Source organism: Anopheles ziemanni, chromosome 2, assembly GCF_943734765.1.
Source record: "Anopheles ziemanni chromosome 2, idAnoZiCoDA_A2_x.2, whole genome shotgun sequence".
Classification (NCBI taxonomy): Eukaryota; Metazoa; Arthropoda; class Insecta; order Diptera; family Culicidae; genus Anopheles; species Anopheles ziemanni.
In genome coordinates this window covers 65,975,863-65,990,922 of record NC_080705.1, presented here as the reverse complement: position 1 = coordinate 65,990,922, position 15,060 = coordinate 65,975,863, and the positions used below count along the sequence as shown (strand labels likewise).

Here is a 15,060-nt window from a genome sequence, read left to right as displayed (position 1 = left end):
GTTTTGAACGTTGTTTTCTTACATTTTATTCTATTTGGACAAAACCATCAACTGTAAACAACTACCAAGCCAACGTTGAAAATACCTTCAAGCTTGCCCTCGAGACGCAATTAAATGTTTGTTTGTGGAAAATTATTAGAGCAAAAATAGCTGGGAAGTTATTGTTTCAATATAATTAACTACAGCAACACACACGTTGTTTTCTGAGAAATTCTTCCCAAAACCGCTCCAAGCAATGTGAGACGTTTGCTGGTTCGCAACCGGAACACAATACCTGTTCCTCGTGCGTCGGAACGGAAACGGTGCGAAGGGCCGATGGCCTGGTCGATGCACGCGCACACACGCTAGCACGCACGGAAAGAAACCCCGGTTGCATATAAAAGACGTATGAATAATGGATTACGGGCGTATTAGTTACACGATCGCATAAAAGGTGAAAAGCTGCCCCAGGGACGCAATTTATAAACGCAACGGGAAGTGGAAAAACGGCAAAATAATAGGAAAGGAAAAGCGCCGGAAAGCTAGCCAACAGCCGGGAGAGCGTTAACGATTGCGCCACGCGCCCGGCCGAAAAGCTAAAAACTGGCGTGAGTGAGTCCAGTGTTTTTATTTCCGCTTTGTTATCCGACTTGTTTTTTTTTGTGTTTGCATTCGATCAGCGAGTCTTCGAGAGGATACTAAGGAGAAGACCAAGGAAGATACAATCAACACTGGTGGTGGAAAATCAGAACGAGTCTAAATGGCGAGAAGGGAAAAGATTTTTCATTTCCATGGCCTGCTGGTGGCAATCGTGCTGATGGTGATACTCGGAAAACCATCGACCGTAGAAGGGGTAATAATAATTTTTCCATAATTGTATTTCTTTCCTTCGACGAAGAATGGAAGGTTCTTCGCGTGGGTTCTTCAGGAGGATGCTATCGATAGATATGGTTGTCTTGTTGCTATAGAGTTATAGCTCGTGAGATAAAAATAATTTTTAACGCTTTGCCAACCGCAGTTGCGTTGGCTGAAACAATTTGCCGTATTTGCCGTCAGTTGTTTGACTCACTTTCATTATCCATTCTTTTTCGCGCCGCTCCTACCAGAAAGCGACGGTCGAGCAGATGATGAAGTCCGGCGAAATGATACGCTCCGTCTGTCTGGGCAAAACGAAAGTCTCCGAAGAGCTGGTGAACGGATTGCGCGAATCAAAGTTTGCCGACGTTAAGGAGCTCAAGTGCTACGTCAACTGCGTGATGGAAATGATGCAAACGGTACGTATTTGTGTTTCTCTATTTTTAACGATCTTCCCCGCATCCGTCCCTAGAGTGGGTGGACAAATCATGCTTTCGCTCATAAAATATTTCTTGTTACCTTTCACACGCACACTACTGACCGGGCAGATGAAAAAGGGAAAATTGAACTATGACGCGTCGGTGAAGCAAATCGACACGATCATGCCGGACGAGCTGGCGGGACCGATGCGGTCCGCACTGGACCTCTGCCGGACGGCGTCGGACGGCATTAAGAACAACTGCGAGGCCGCATACACCATGCTGCAGTGTTTGTCGAAAAATAATCCCCAATTCATCTTTCCCTAAAGTTGGTGTGTTAGTACGGTCCTGTACGCGTGTTCGATCAACTTTCCCAATCAAATAAAGTAATGCCATACGTTGAAATCAGGGCTGTGGCTTTGCTTGCATGCTGATTTCCTGGCCATTGGAAGGGTCCAATCGCTTTTGTTTTGATTTCCAGAAGTACGATCCGAAAAGGCTAGACAGTTCAATTCCGTAATCATGTTTAATGATTATCATGCATAATGAGTTCAAGTCTTTGGCTTACGTGCGGTTCAGCAAATACTCTGGATAAAAAACGATTACATGAATGCATGAACACATCATCAGCAGTAATTATTCGTTGAACATCTCGTCCGATTAGACATGCATATTTCACAGATTTATGCTATCTTGCTTCGCATTCATTTTGAATGTTTTTGCTGCTTCACTAAAACTTTTTCATTTCTTGTCCCAGCGGAAGGGACTGTGGGAAATGGATTTTCATGGTACTTTTTTCGTCCCGCATAACTTCCAAAAAGTCATCAAATGTTTCTCTTCAAACGGTGTGTTATTTGCCTTTCCCTAGAGACGCAACCGTAACGACTCGGGGCTGTTGAATTTTGTTTTTTTTTTTAAGATTATTTTGCGCGGAAAGTAAGCGAAGGAAGCATTATCCTACGATTCCAACACCGATGGCGTGCCTGAGAGGGCATTAAAATGGGAGGTTGCTTGTTTTCAGTTATTTTTTTGTTCGCATAAGAAGCTTGCATGGAACATTCGCGCCGGAACTCGGTTTCCAAATACAGTCTGTGCTCAGGTTAATTAATGTAGGAATTTTATAATCCATGCTTCCTTCCATGCGGCATAAAAAATAAACAGATCAGGGTTTTCATCTTTTATTCATCGTGGCGGAATAAGATTGGATCATTCCAAAGAAAATTCCAGAGTTCCTAGCGCACATTTGACAGAACCGGCATTTTTCTGTAAATAAAAATATTGCCAGATAATTCGATATTGTTATTTAAACAGCTTTAAACATGTTGAAACAATAACAACATTTAGCTCAGCTCTTCCATTGATGCGTCGTTTAATGTAATTGGTTATATAGCTAATCATTGTTTACGTTGCTGGGCAACACTGTTCAACAAACGGAAGTAAACGTCTTAATTTTCGATTTCCTTTCCTGAACGGTCACGCCTACTTCGCTCGAACCGTCAAACATCAAATGACATCTTCTGCTGGCTGAATGGTAATTAATTCACCTCACTACCGGTGAGGTTGCCCATTCCCCAAAGGGATGGGCGGTACAGCCGTCCGGCTCCGGATAGGTACAATTTTCTCTGATTGCACTCGATGAACATTATCATTAAAATCGTCACCGTTTTCCAGCGCCCGGAATAGTGACAGTTGATGAATCGATCGTTTATAAAACCGGCAGTTGATGAAGAGAAATATGTACCTTATCTGCGTGCCTACGAGTGGAAACGAAATATGTAAATTGCGTCGTCACGTTGCGTCTGCGATCGTAAAAAAAACCCTCAACACACATTCGCTGCTCCACGGTGGAAGTCGGAAATAAACCTTTAAATTGAGGCCTACGTTCCTGCCGACAGTTGGGACGAACTTTGATTCAGTTTAAATTTTTTGGGGTTCGGTTTATGTTTTCACTTAAAGAAAAAGTTTCCGACCGGCTTCACGACTGAGGTGGTATTATTTTTTGGTTTCATTTCGTCGGATAAATCCTGCATCATTACCATAAATGTGCTTTAATGATATTCTATTTTTAGAAATTCGAAGCGGATACCCTCCATGCTGGATTTTAATCCATCTGAATGAATTTGCAAATCGCAACGAGTTTGCGAAAACAAATTTTTAATCGAGTCACGGACTCTTGGAGGCTTCGCCAGGTAAAATGAAATTAAGAGAACGAACAACAGCACAATTATTTTGCATTGAGAGATACGTGAGCGTGTTTTGGTGTTTTATGAAGGTTGAAGAAACCTGTTTTGCTAGATGTTGAAGGTTAACTTTCATGGATGAACCATTTTATTTCACGATTAAATTGAACCCTAGAGCATTTTATGGGCGTTGAATCTAAACAAACGATCGAAAATTTTAAAATACGCACAATCAAACAAACAACAAACAATGGAAATGAAAACATCCATCCGTGAGCGATGCCTGCCATTGGGAAACGAAACTGGATAACTTCGGTAGCGTTCGCCTCCAAAATGGGCAATGTGTAGCACGCTTTTCCATTTATGAGGGTCATTCTTGTGCGAAGCTTAGTCGGTTTAATTGCTTTCGCTGTCCTCGCTAATCCCGGTTTCTGTTTTTTGACAAATAATCATGCGGCCAGAGGCCATATGAAGCTAAGGCAACACGCGCTCCCGTTGTTCGCCTTGGGTATTTTCCAAGTGCCAGTGCTGCTGTGTTTTTCTTTTGCATATTACCGTCGGAATGTTTTGCTGTTCTGCAGCACGACTGGGTAGCGGACATATTTCCTTTCCCACCTTCCTTCCCCATCGACAGTGCCAACCACCGGAGTAGACTTTCTCACTCGGACCCGGCCTGTGCGCGGTAGAATATAAATTGAACCCATTCGATACATAAATAATGATTCCCTTGGCGATAGCTTCTTGCTGGAAGCTTCTTGCGTACATCCGCCTTGAGGGAAAAAATAAATAATCGAAAATTCTCCAGACACTCTTTTTCTCAGCTGCTAGGATCTTTTCTATCCATCTGGAGCGTGCCACGCAAGTTCCTGTGAGAATTTCAATGAATAATTTCTCGTTCGTGACACCGGAAGGGTCGAAGAAAAAGGGTTTGATGAAGAAAAAACGGTTGAGGCATCGCTTAACTCCATTTTTTTTTCATTTTATCAGCAAGGATTAATGGTTATTTCTTGCACTTCAGAGAGGATGGAAAGGCAGGCGTGAAATACTAAGGATAGTATAGGTATGTTTGACGTCTTAATTTGAATAATTGTCCTCGAAGGATCTCGGGAAATGGTAAATTTTAGATGCACCTTGTAAATAAACAATTAATTGAAAATTATGCAAAATGGAATAGCATTCATATTTGTTTAATGGATGAGTTTACATTGTTCGAATTGAAACCATGTCTAACCTTGCGCTAAGTTATATCATTTGCAAAAATAAAATAGACTTTACTCGTTTTCTAAGTATTTCCCATTCGTTTCATTCTCTTAATTAATGAACTCGCATTGCAGTACAATGCGAAGCAGAATGTCCGGGCACATGTTGCTTCACTCTAGCTAATTAATGTTCTCGATCAGTTTGCTCAGATGTATGGGCCTGTATGGGGTTTGCACGAGCTAGCCAAAGTTAGACAAGCGCCATGCGCAAGCATTCACCAATGATGGAATGATACAATTTATCAGCTTTAAATGGGAAAAGTTTGCAAACGGTAAACCCGCACAAAAACTTCCCCATTTGCTCGCACTGGTTCGTTATGACAAATGTGATGTGTGGGTCCGAAAATTTGTCACGCCGCGTGGGCTCAATGTTTCCTTCCGGTTTTGCTGTCACCGGCATCGGCGTTCGATTGGAACGGTGCTACTCAACCGTTGTGTATCGATTTCGGCTGACGCTCACAATCATCTCGGCTGTCGGTCGATGTGCGAAACGGGTTCACCGCGTTTTCCCCGAAATCATCAACACTTTTAAAGGGTCCTGCAACGGGCTGGGTGAAAGGTGTACCAGGGTTGGTATGGTCGCCCTTCGCGTGGGAAGTAATCTGTCATGGGAAATTATGGGTACCAACGGAAATGGTGCGCCACGCGGGAAACACACTCGTACTAACCACGGACAATTTTCCACACCGTACGGGCTTCGAGATCGTACAGCCGGATAACGTCTGTCAAGGTTGTCGCCCGGGTACCGGGAAATTTGAATTTTCCTTCATCCTCCCCGACGGTAAGGATGTCCTCCGTGGGCGTGTATGTGTGCGTGTAATACGGAACGAAAGCCGTAGAACTAGCTCACGGTTATGAGTGTGAGATTTTAACACTCGATTAGAATTTGTTTGACATTCTTCCTTCATAATTGTGCAGCGTGTTTAAAATAGCAGGACGTAAAACATGTTGAATTTGACAAGAATTTTCCCTCCACGTACGGGAAACCATACGGCTGTATGGGGGTAGCATGCCAGCTGTCTGTGGTGGGAGAGAGGATGAAAATGCCATGACGCCAGTTTCGACAAGGACGCCCCACTTTAAGAAGGGAGGAATAAATAAAATACTGTGGAATAGTTGACCACCTGTTGCTTTACTACGATGAAGAACGGAGGGCAATGTCATGTCACGTACATGATGCTTATTTGTTCAGTAATGTTGTAATTTGTTCATTATGTAAGTTTAATAATCTATTTTGAGTTTCTTTAGGGTGCGGAAGGTAAACGGAACACGGAAATGTAAATATTTAACTATTGATTGAATAAAATAAAATCTTCTTCCTTATTAAAATTGGGTGATTATAATGGTATTCCAATTGATTAAACAAACTCATAAGAGACTCATACATCCACTCCCTTTCGTTGGCAAGTAATATCTTAAGAACCTCATCGGAAACCATTTGTCTTAATTTTCATTTCCATTACCGTCCGGAGCAGGAATCTCTTGATTTCTCTGTGGAATATAAATCATTCCAAATGCTGTGATGTCGTTACGAAATATTCGTTGAAAGTTGAAAAAGTGGCTGGAAAGCAAGGAAAAATCCGAATCACAACTTTTTCCGTTTTCCAACAGAAACGTCCGCTAATCCGTCCCATTTCATCATACACCGCAACCCGGCGGGGGAGAAATCTTTCATTCAAGATTTTTGCCCACTCGTACTCGATTTTTCGGCCTCAAAATGCAAAGAAAAAACCTCCTCTCTTTTCCGCGCTTCCCCACCGACCGGTGTGATTCTAATAATTGTGATAGCATTTCGCTCAGGGAAAAACTTTTGCCCGAATGACGGCAATAAATATTCGCATTCGGTTGGGCCCCAATAATATTGGTAGCCCGTGGGAAGTTTCATTTCCGCTCTGGTCCAAATGCCGGTCGTGTGGAAAATTTTTATCACAAGAGAGTGAGCACCGAAAAGCTCGTGGAAAAGTAAGACAAACAAACAGAAAACATCCATTTTCCAAACGCTTTTAAATCCCACCTGCTGGCAGGTTTTTTTCTCCGAATTTCTTTCGGCCATGCTTACGCTTTTCTTACTCTGTTATGTCTTCCTTCAGTAGGCACTGACGGCGGGCTTTGTGTGTGTGTTAAGTGTACGGTGCTGTTTGACTTTTATTGCTTTTATCTTTTCCGTCTCCCGGGCAGGGGGTGGAAAACAGTCGGAAGGAACCACAACGGCTCAGCAGCGTTTTGGATAGCGCCGAATTCAGGCGCATGATATTGGCGCCGCACTTGTGTGCCACGTTGAGTTTTATTACTTTTTCGGCCGGCCGTCCTCCGAGGGTTTTGGACAACAAGTGGTTGGCATTTATTTGAATGTTTTGCCGGGTCTGTCCGCCATCCGCCGTGGCAGGGAAAGCGGCAGCTAATAATGGACGGAACCGTCTTAGGGGTGTGCTGATGACGATCGAAGGAAAAACACGTTTATGGAAAAGGTGCGAATGAAATGGTTGGCCGTTTCGAAGGATGCTGATGGCCAGTTAAGAAGAAGAATAATCAATTGGGAAAACTCAACTGCGACGCGACTTTAAAATGTGAGTAGGAATTTTAATAACTTTGTGTGAAAAACCCATTTTCATCAAGGTTGAATATATTTGACTTGATGAAATATCAATCGAAATGTGATGCGAACAATAAATGCCATGATACTTAGATAAATCACTCTAACAGAAAGGTCCATGTAAAACATGAAGTAGAAATTAAAACAAAGTGTAATGTACTACTTTATGCAAGAAGGTGCTTTAACATATTTCTTCCTGGGTTGGTTTTTCATTCGCCGGAATTCGTTTAACTGGAAGTAGTGTTGGCGCCTATAAATTCACGATTTGTACACTCCGGGGCACGGAAAAGTTTCTCCTGTCTCCAGAGCCGGGCAACCGAGTTATGTTGGCTTAAACTGTTCGACTCCATTATAACTTGCCCGTTGGACTTTGGATGGTGCAGAGTTCCCACAAACGACAAAGGGAAAAATTGAATGATGGTGGGATAATGCTGTGTTACCCACTTCCTTATTCAACCTGTTTTTTCCCACTTATTTTCTCAAGAAAAAGGCATGGCCCCTCCGGGCAGCATGTTCCCTGGCAACGAAACAATGCGGTCGAGGCCGAGGGAGAAAAGCGGAAACACAGCACAATGGCAGACATCCGACACGGACGCGAACAAGAGCGAGGACATGGGTTTATTGCAGTGGAATTGCCGGGCAATGATGGTTGTCGGGGCTCAAATATTTGCACCGGGCAAAGCGTAGGCTAGGGCCGGGCCGGATGTTTGACCGTCCGGCCTGAACCCCCCGGTCGGAGCAGCAGGCAGGAAGTGTCCGCCCGGAAGCAGGAAGCAACATTCATTGTGGAGCGAATGGACCGCTGAAAGCCGCTTGTCGCTTTGGCCACAACAATTGGATAAATCTCCCAGCGGGAATTATGATGACTTGGTTGGTGTTAGAGTCGGCTGGGGAGTCCGGCAAACCACAAGAAAAAACAGAAAAATGTGTTCCTCGGGGGTAAGATTATTCACACCACAAGATTGTGGGACTACTTGCACTTACGAAACGGTGGCAAAGTCAAATTAAATCGAATACGACTGGTATATATTACGCAAGGGACCAGGGGGGAAAACTTGATCACACTAAAGAAAAACTTGTCCACACAATATGTTGCAGTGTAGGGTGGGATCTTTGGAACAGGAAAGCTTCGAATGGGAAAACGAGAGAATATCTAGCTCTCAACTTGAGTACTCTTTAAAAGCTGCATTTAACGATAACTCAAGTGAAAAAGTTTTAAATAAACGAATCTGTTTTGACGCTTGGAAGATTATAGTAAACTTTTTCCAAAATAAATGCGAATTATGAATGATTTACTATTTCGTGTTAGTTGATAGGCTTGTTTTGTTTTGTTATTTTTCTCTTCCATTTCGTGTTTTTTTTTCCTCTGTTTTTATTTTCGTTATCTGTTGTCCTTTCCTATTTCAATACAAATGAATAGTACCAGGGTTTTTAAAACTTTTCCCAAAGGTTATATTTCCACAATTACAACAATGAATATCCAAAATGTTTTAGTACAAAGAAACTCCTGCAATATTGTGTTAAGTTTCCAACAAAAAGGAAACCAGTATCAATGTAATTTTAGTTATTGTAAGAAAGCATGTGAATTTAAAAAAAAAATGATTTACTATTTTATTTCCACATGGAAATAATAGCAGAAGACTCCAATGTATTTTCGATAAATGAAATTTGTTGATCTTTATCGTTCCATGTTAAGGAAACCATTGCATCTTACAAACCCAATTTCGTTCTTCAATATATTTAAGCAAGTTTACCTCATTTCAGGAATTACAATGCCTTTCTTTTAATTTGTCGCTTTTAAAGACTTTTTGGTTAAATTAGCTACACATTGAGAAACAATGAGCGGAACAGTAGAGTGGGGTGGAGATAAAAGAAAAACTGGGATGAATGTCCCGGTAGCGGGAAAGACCTTTTCAAATGAGGTAAATGGATTTGGACCGTTTTGCTAATACACATACACTCCCGGGGCAAACCTGACCCTTGATGGTAGGACCTTGATCATCGGTGAGAAACGACACAGGAGATATAACATACATAGAAGTAGTTATCCCCCCTAGGCCGCCTGACAGCGTTGCCATAGTGCACTCGGGCTGAACAATCGTGCTGTCTCGTGCTTTTCCATTTCGTAGGTAAATTGACATAACCTTTTTGGGGGTGATCCTTTTTTTTTTGTTTTGCTAACAGCGTCGTTCACTTTTCCCTTCCTGTTTTATTTCGCTTATCTTAGTACACCGGTGTGAACATGCGATGTCATGGGTTTCTGCGTTTTGCTTCCTCCGGGTACCGGTTTCGGTGTCGCCGCCTTGTTTACTCCATTTTTGATATCATCCCTTGGATGAAGGATTTTACCTTCAGATTTGGAGCCCTCCGGGGAGGTTACTACCAAAATACTACGACCGGATGAGGTTCTGCTGTAAAGCATTAAATCCCGTTTATTTTTCCAAGCGTAACCTTACGATCGCCTTCGAAATGAATAAGCCGTAACGCACGAAGAGCGCGTCCTACAGGGCCGTTCAGTGGCCATCTTTCATCTTCTGCTTCGTTGACGATGATATCATTTTATTTATGTTTTTTTTCTTGCGATTCCGTTCGTCGAGATAAAATTTAGAAAAGAAGAAACGACGCTTTCCAACTAACGCTGGCCTATGAAAAAAGTTATTTCAGGTACGCTGGGGGTTTGTTTTTTGGCGAGTGGGAAATTGAGTCAACTTAGGCGTTCTGATTAAATTTTTCTTACTTTGTAATTTCACAGTACCTTGTATTTTAATGGAAATTTATTGGCTGTTACGTTGCTTATAGAATAAACAAATGATGAAAACTAAAACATAAATAAAGAATCATGAAAATGGAAATCTTTCATCTTGACTTTCATTAGATAGCATAATAATTTAACATGTTGGTCATGATTTGCAAAGCCATTTATCTTCGGTATGTATCGATTACGATATTTTAAAAAGAACCGATTCTCGAAGTTCTATAAATTAATTAATTGCCAAACCTACGGAACCTTTCCAAGATTGATTTGTCGGCACCGAATCAGCAGCCAAAGTGAAGTAGCTTTCAAAAACGAAGCTGTGCAAATTGTTGAGGCCAATTAATTAACGCTACTTTGCTTTGAATTACTGGCCTGAAATAGATTCGCCAATTCTTAATTGATTGATTCGCTTCCATGGTTTGCTGGTACGGCTAATGAAATAACAAAAATGGACCCCTCGCGGGTGTTAAAGTAAGGCTCAAATGAAGAGATCATCTTAAGAAGTTTTCCATCAAATCGTACAGCTTGGGGGATAGATATCTAAGGATTTACCAGTGGATTTAATTATAGCAGAACAACACAGGTGATTTTTCCCAGCCAACATTAATCATCGAACCGGTGAATCCTGCGTGTGGGCGATTTTAACTCTTCGTAGAACCTGTTGAGTGGTTGCCGGCGCGGAAAAGCTAGTTGAAAAACCGCATCAAACACCTACGCTGTGAGCTGGGATGGCGGAATGGTGCCGAGCGAAACGAAATGACAGCACCTGCCAAAACCGTTCGTCTAGTATCGAGTGGATCGACCGATCGTCTCCCGCGCGGTCGCTGAACGGAACTAATATACTTTGATTTCCCCGGTTCGTTAGTAATTGTTTAAAAGTTTTCCCATTTCTATGGCGCACTCTGGCTGGAAGGTTGGAGCAGCGAAACCGGTGGTAAACCACGCGGTTTGTGTTTGTGTCGAGTGTAGTTCGACTCCTGGGCGAGCGAGGAACGCTTCGGCGCTTCAACTAAAACCGGTGAAAAACTCCCTGTCCACACCGCCCCCGCCCTGCTCTAACCGTAAATGGTAGTGGAAAATTGTGTTGGCAATGCCGGCCATAAGTTTTAATTGACTTTGGCGAGCGAGAAGGTTCGGCTCCGATGGCCGTTACCGTTTACCATTTCGCTTCCTCGGGCTCGGGCTGCCTTCTTCAGCGTCTCCCCCGAAACACCACGTCGGATCCACAAATTAAACTGCGACGCTGAAGTTATTATCGGGCGTTGTGAGCCAGGTGGTCGCAACCTATATTTTGCATTAAAAATTGGGGAAAAGTTACTGCTGCCGCTTGTCTAGGCGTTGTCGTGTCTGGACCGTAAAACAAGGCCACTAATGCGTTGCTGCATATTTTTCATCCCGCCGTTGCGCACTTTCCGTTTCCCGCTCCGGCTGGTAATGGGGGCCAGTTTCAACGGAAGGTGAAAAGTTTTAGCCAACTTTTATGCACTGCATAATGCAGTGATGTTGAGTGGGTAGAACTGGCTGATTTGAATTCTTCATTTGTCAATGGTAATTTTGTAAAGTAGATGCATCTTGGGAATGTCGACAGCATTCAATTATAGTTTAACACAATATTATTCATACTAAACAGATTACAAGCAGAATTGAGGAGAGGTTCTTTAAGATTAATGGTAGTGTAGCATATTTCCTTGATATTTGTTTACTCTCTTTATCAATTCTGGTTAACAAAACATGCAATACTTTCACAAATCAATGGCATAAAATTACCGATTGTTTATTGGAGGAAACATAAAATTAAACATTTCTTTCCCATAACCATTCAATCTGCTTCTTGCGGCAACTATCTATTCGGAGCTACCGAATTGATCACACAAACGGGGGGTCTCTAAAAGTTTTTCAATTTCCGCGCTGACTATCGATTGGTGCCGATGGGAAGCGAGAAAATAATCCACCTGCAAGATCACCGGCGATGAAGTGCGAGTGGGCCACCATTTTTTATCTTTTCTTTAGAAAAGAAAAAAAAACACACATACTCACACACACGCAGAGAAAACTTCCACCAAAAGATAGGTAGACAGCGCGTGGATTTGTGAAGTTGGCTTTTCCCCGCTGTGGGAAGGGTTTTTGCCACACGCTTCCTTTTCGGGGAATCGTTTCGTTCGCCAGGACCTGGCGCTGCACCCTCGGGATGTTTCCGTTTCATTTGCTGCTTGTCATGTGAAAGTCGGGCCCGGTTGGAAACTGGTGCGGTGGTCCGGAGGCGGAGGAACGAGTGGGAGTGGGGCGTGTGTGTATGCCACCGCAAGCCCACCGTTGCTCGGGCTCTCGATGAAAAGCGCGAGCCCAAGATGAAACGGTTGGAAACGGCAACTAACTTCGGGCTTACCGGGCGCACTGGTGAGCTTTCTTCGGATTATCCTCCGGCTCGTGTACGAACCGGCGGTACTGGGAAGCGGAGGCACAAGGGGAGGGCCTTTCCGTTTTCCGTTTGGGTTTGGCGGATTTTATTGAATTGACTTTGTTCGTATCGATCGGGCGTGAGAGGGCACGCGTTCAGGTATGGAGCGTGCTGGAAAGTCAAGAATTGATGGGAACCGGTCGGCTGGGCACACACGATGTATGCACGCGTTTTTCCTTCACCGCCATGCCAAGTGTGGTGGAGCGTTTCCCGGAGATGCCAATATAATTAGCTACACCGAAGTGCGATCAGGCACGCACGTATCGCAATTATGATAGCGAGTAGCTCGCAGCATAGTTTCAAACCATTGTCTCAGCCAGAGAATAATCTTCTCACAGTAGGCCATGGCAAACGGGACGGAGAACGAGGAGGATCATGTTTGTGAGCGTGTGTGTGGTTGTTTCTGTTGATGTTTGTCTTTGCCAATCCCTACCTAACTTTGCCTTCGCAGGCGAACAGAGACGAGGTGTCCTTGTGACACGAGTCTCACAGCGTACGAGCGGCCAAACATACGGCACCACACAACGCAACACGGTGTGATGAATGGTAAATTGTTAATCTTCCACTTTCGGCTTTCTGCCGAGCGTGCTGTTGAGTTGGTTTTCGTTATTTTTTCTTTTTCTTTTTTTGTACCGTCCATGACAGCCCAGCATAAGTCAGACCCCGACGAGTGGAGAAAACCGTTGTTGGAAGATGGGTAGGCAATCTGCCTTCCATTTTCGACGTCAACTCCACAGCAAAGCAGCTCGCGGAGACATGAGAATGGTGAAGTTTGAAAATATGTGAACAGCTTTTCCTGGCCCGGCCAGCTTGCGGCAGAGTGTGTGCAAGTCAGGTATGCTTTCGGGCACGGGGGATGGAAGGAAAACAAAATGTACAGTTCTGTTGGGGTTGCTGTTTGTTTTGTTGACTGTTTTCGAGCACAGGTGAGCAAAAAAAAGGTGCAGTTTCTTAAACAAGCTCCAAAAAGAAACCCTGTCATCCACGCCGGGCGATATTTAGTTAGCTGTTCGTGGCAACTTTCCTCAGGCTCCAGACACAATCAAGCAAAAGAGTATGTTCTGTACAGCGAGTTTTTATTTGTGTTTCACTGACAAGACTCTACTCGTTTCTTCTCTTAGCAACGGGGGGATGGGTTTTGTGTGGCTCACCTTTGGATCGTGTGCGTGGGAGTGTGTGCGTGTATGTACCAAAAATAACCCTTTTCGCCAACACCGCAACCAGTGTCGTCCGTTATTAAGCAACCTGATGGAATCTGGGTGCTGGCTTTTCCCCTCGGTGTACCGCATCCGGTGCCGAGTGAGTAATAAATCTGTCACGGAGTTTGTCGGACAATGTTTGTACCCTCATCCCTTTTCCTCATCCCACTCTCAATGTTCCCTTGTGGTGGTGGGAATTGAAAGGAAGCGTTAGCTTGTTGTGACATCCGAAATTGAATTTTCCTTTCAACGTAGGAAAAATGACATGGTAGGTACGGAGACAACCACTACATTACAACCGGGTCTATGATGTAGGGGAAAGTGTAAGTTTTCCATATGATTTATTACTTCATTAGAACTTTAACACACTGGGCACTAGCGGGAGCTTTCCCTCGTCGCTTTGTTTGATTAAATGAGAAAAGATGTTCAAAAACTCCCACCCCCTTAAATGGTTATTTATTATGATTTATTCATCGGCTACATTAATTCACCCACTTACCTTGCCGTCCGTTTTCCGGTAGCCTTCGTGGATCTTCCAGATCAGTTCCGGGCCGGCGCAGGCGATCTGTTTTCCAATTTCAAAGTACTGCGTGATCGGATTGTTGTCGTACGGGTTCTGCGGCGGGGCGCTGGTGGTGCTACTTTTGAACTTGGAAAACATGGTCGCGGCCGGCATAACATTTAATTGGAAAAGCGGAATTGTGACTGCTTGCTCGGGCACCGCTGGGGACAACCGTCGAACGTGGCGTTGCACTCAAAAAAAACCCTTTCCGAAGCTTTCGCAGAACGATTCGATGGTAGTAACGTTCCACCGTTTTCGTTTTGTTGGAGCTTTTCCCTGTTTCAGTTTTGTTTTGCACGCCGGAACCGGAGGGGAGTTTTTATTTGGTTTCGATTTAAGTCGGCACAACAACCGTTTTCCCTTTTTCCTGTACGCCCGGAGGGGAGCGACCGGGCTGATTGACGGCTTCAGGTGCGTTTCTGACGCTTTTTGGTGGGATTCAGTTTTCTAATTTTATCACTCCCGCATCAACCCGTCCGGCAGCCACGCGAGACCGGACCTATTTTGCATGCCGAACACCCCCGTCCCGTTTGTGTATCGTATTGAGTCGTCTTATTCCCCCGGCACCGACGAAGGGAGGACACAGCGATGCTAGAGCCCACGGTCAGGTATGAAGGTATGATTAATGTCGATTTTGAATCATTCTACCGAAGGCTCATTATCCCTTTCGGGGTTTGTTTGGGTCAGTTTAGAGTTTTGCTGCACCGACAGGGGAATACAATAAGCCCGTGCGAAAGGGTTCGCGCTCGTTGCTTCCCAACGTTCGTCCGGACCTTCGCCGTGGCCGGAGGGGAGTGGGTG

The 15,060-nt window shown here is 44.0% G+C and overlaps 1 protein-coding gene across 1 annotated transcript in view; it reads right to left on the bottom strand.

The window, feature by feature from the left end:
* The window catches only part of LOC131294135 (SCY1-like protein 2), a 60,980-nt gene extending 46,607 nt beyond the window's left edge, over positions 1-14,373 (bottom strand). The window contains exon 1 of the mRNA XM_058322179.1: positions 14,197-14,373. Within this exon, the coding sequence (XP_058178162.1) occupies positions 14,197-14,373 (177 nt within the window). The remainder of the gene's footprint in view (positions 1-14,196) is intronic.
* Between the last annotated feature and the right edge of the window lie 687 nt (positions 14,374-15,060).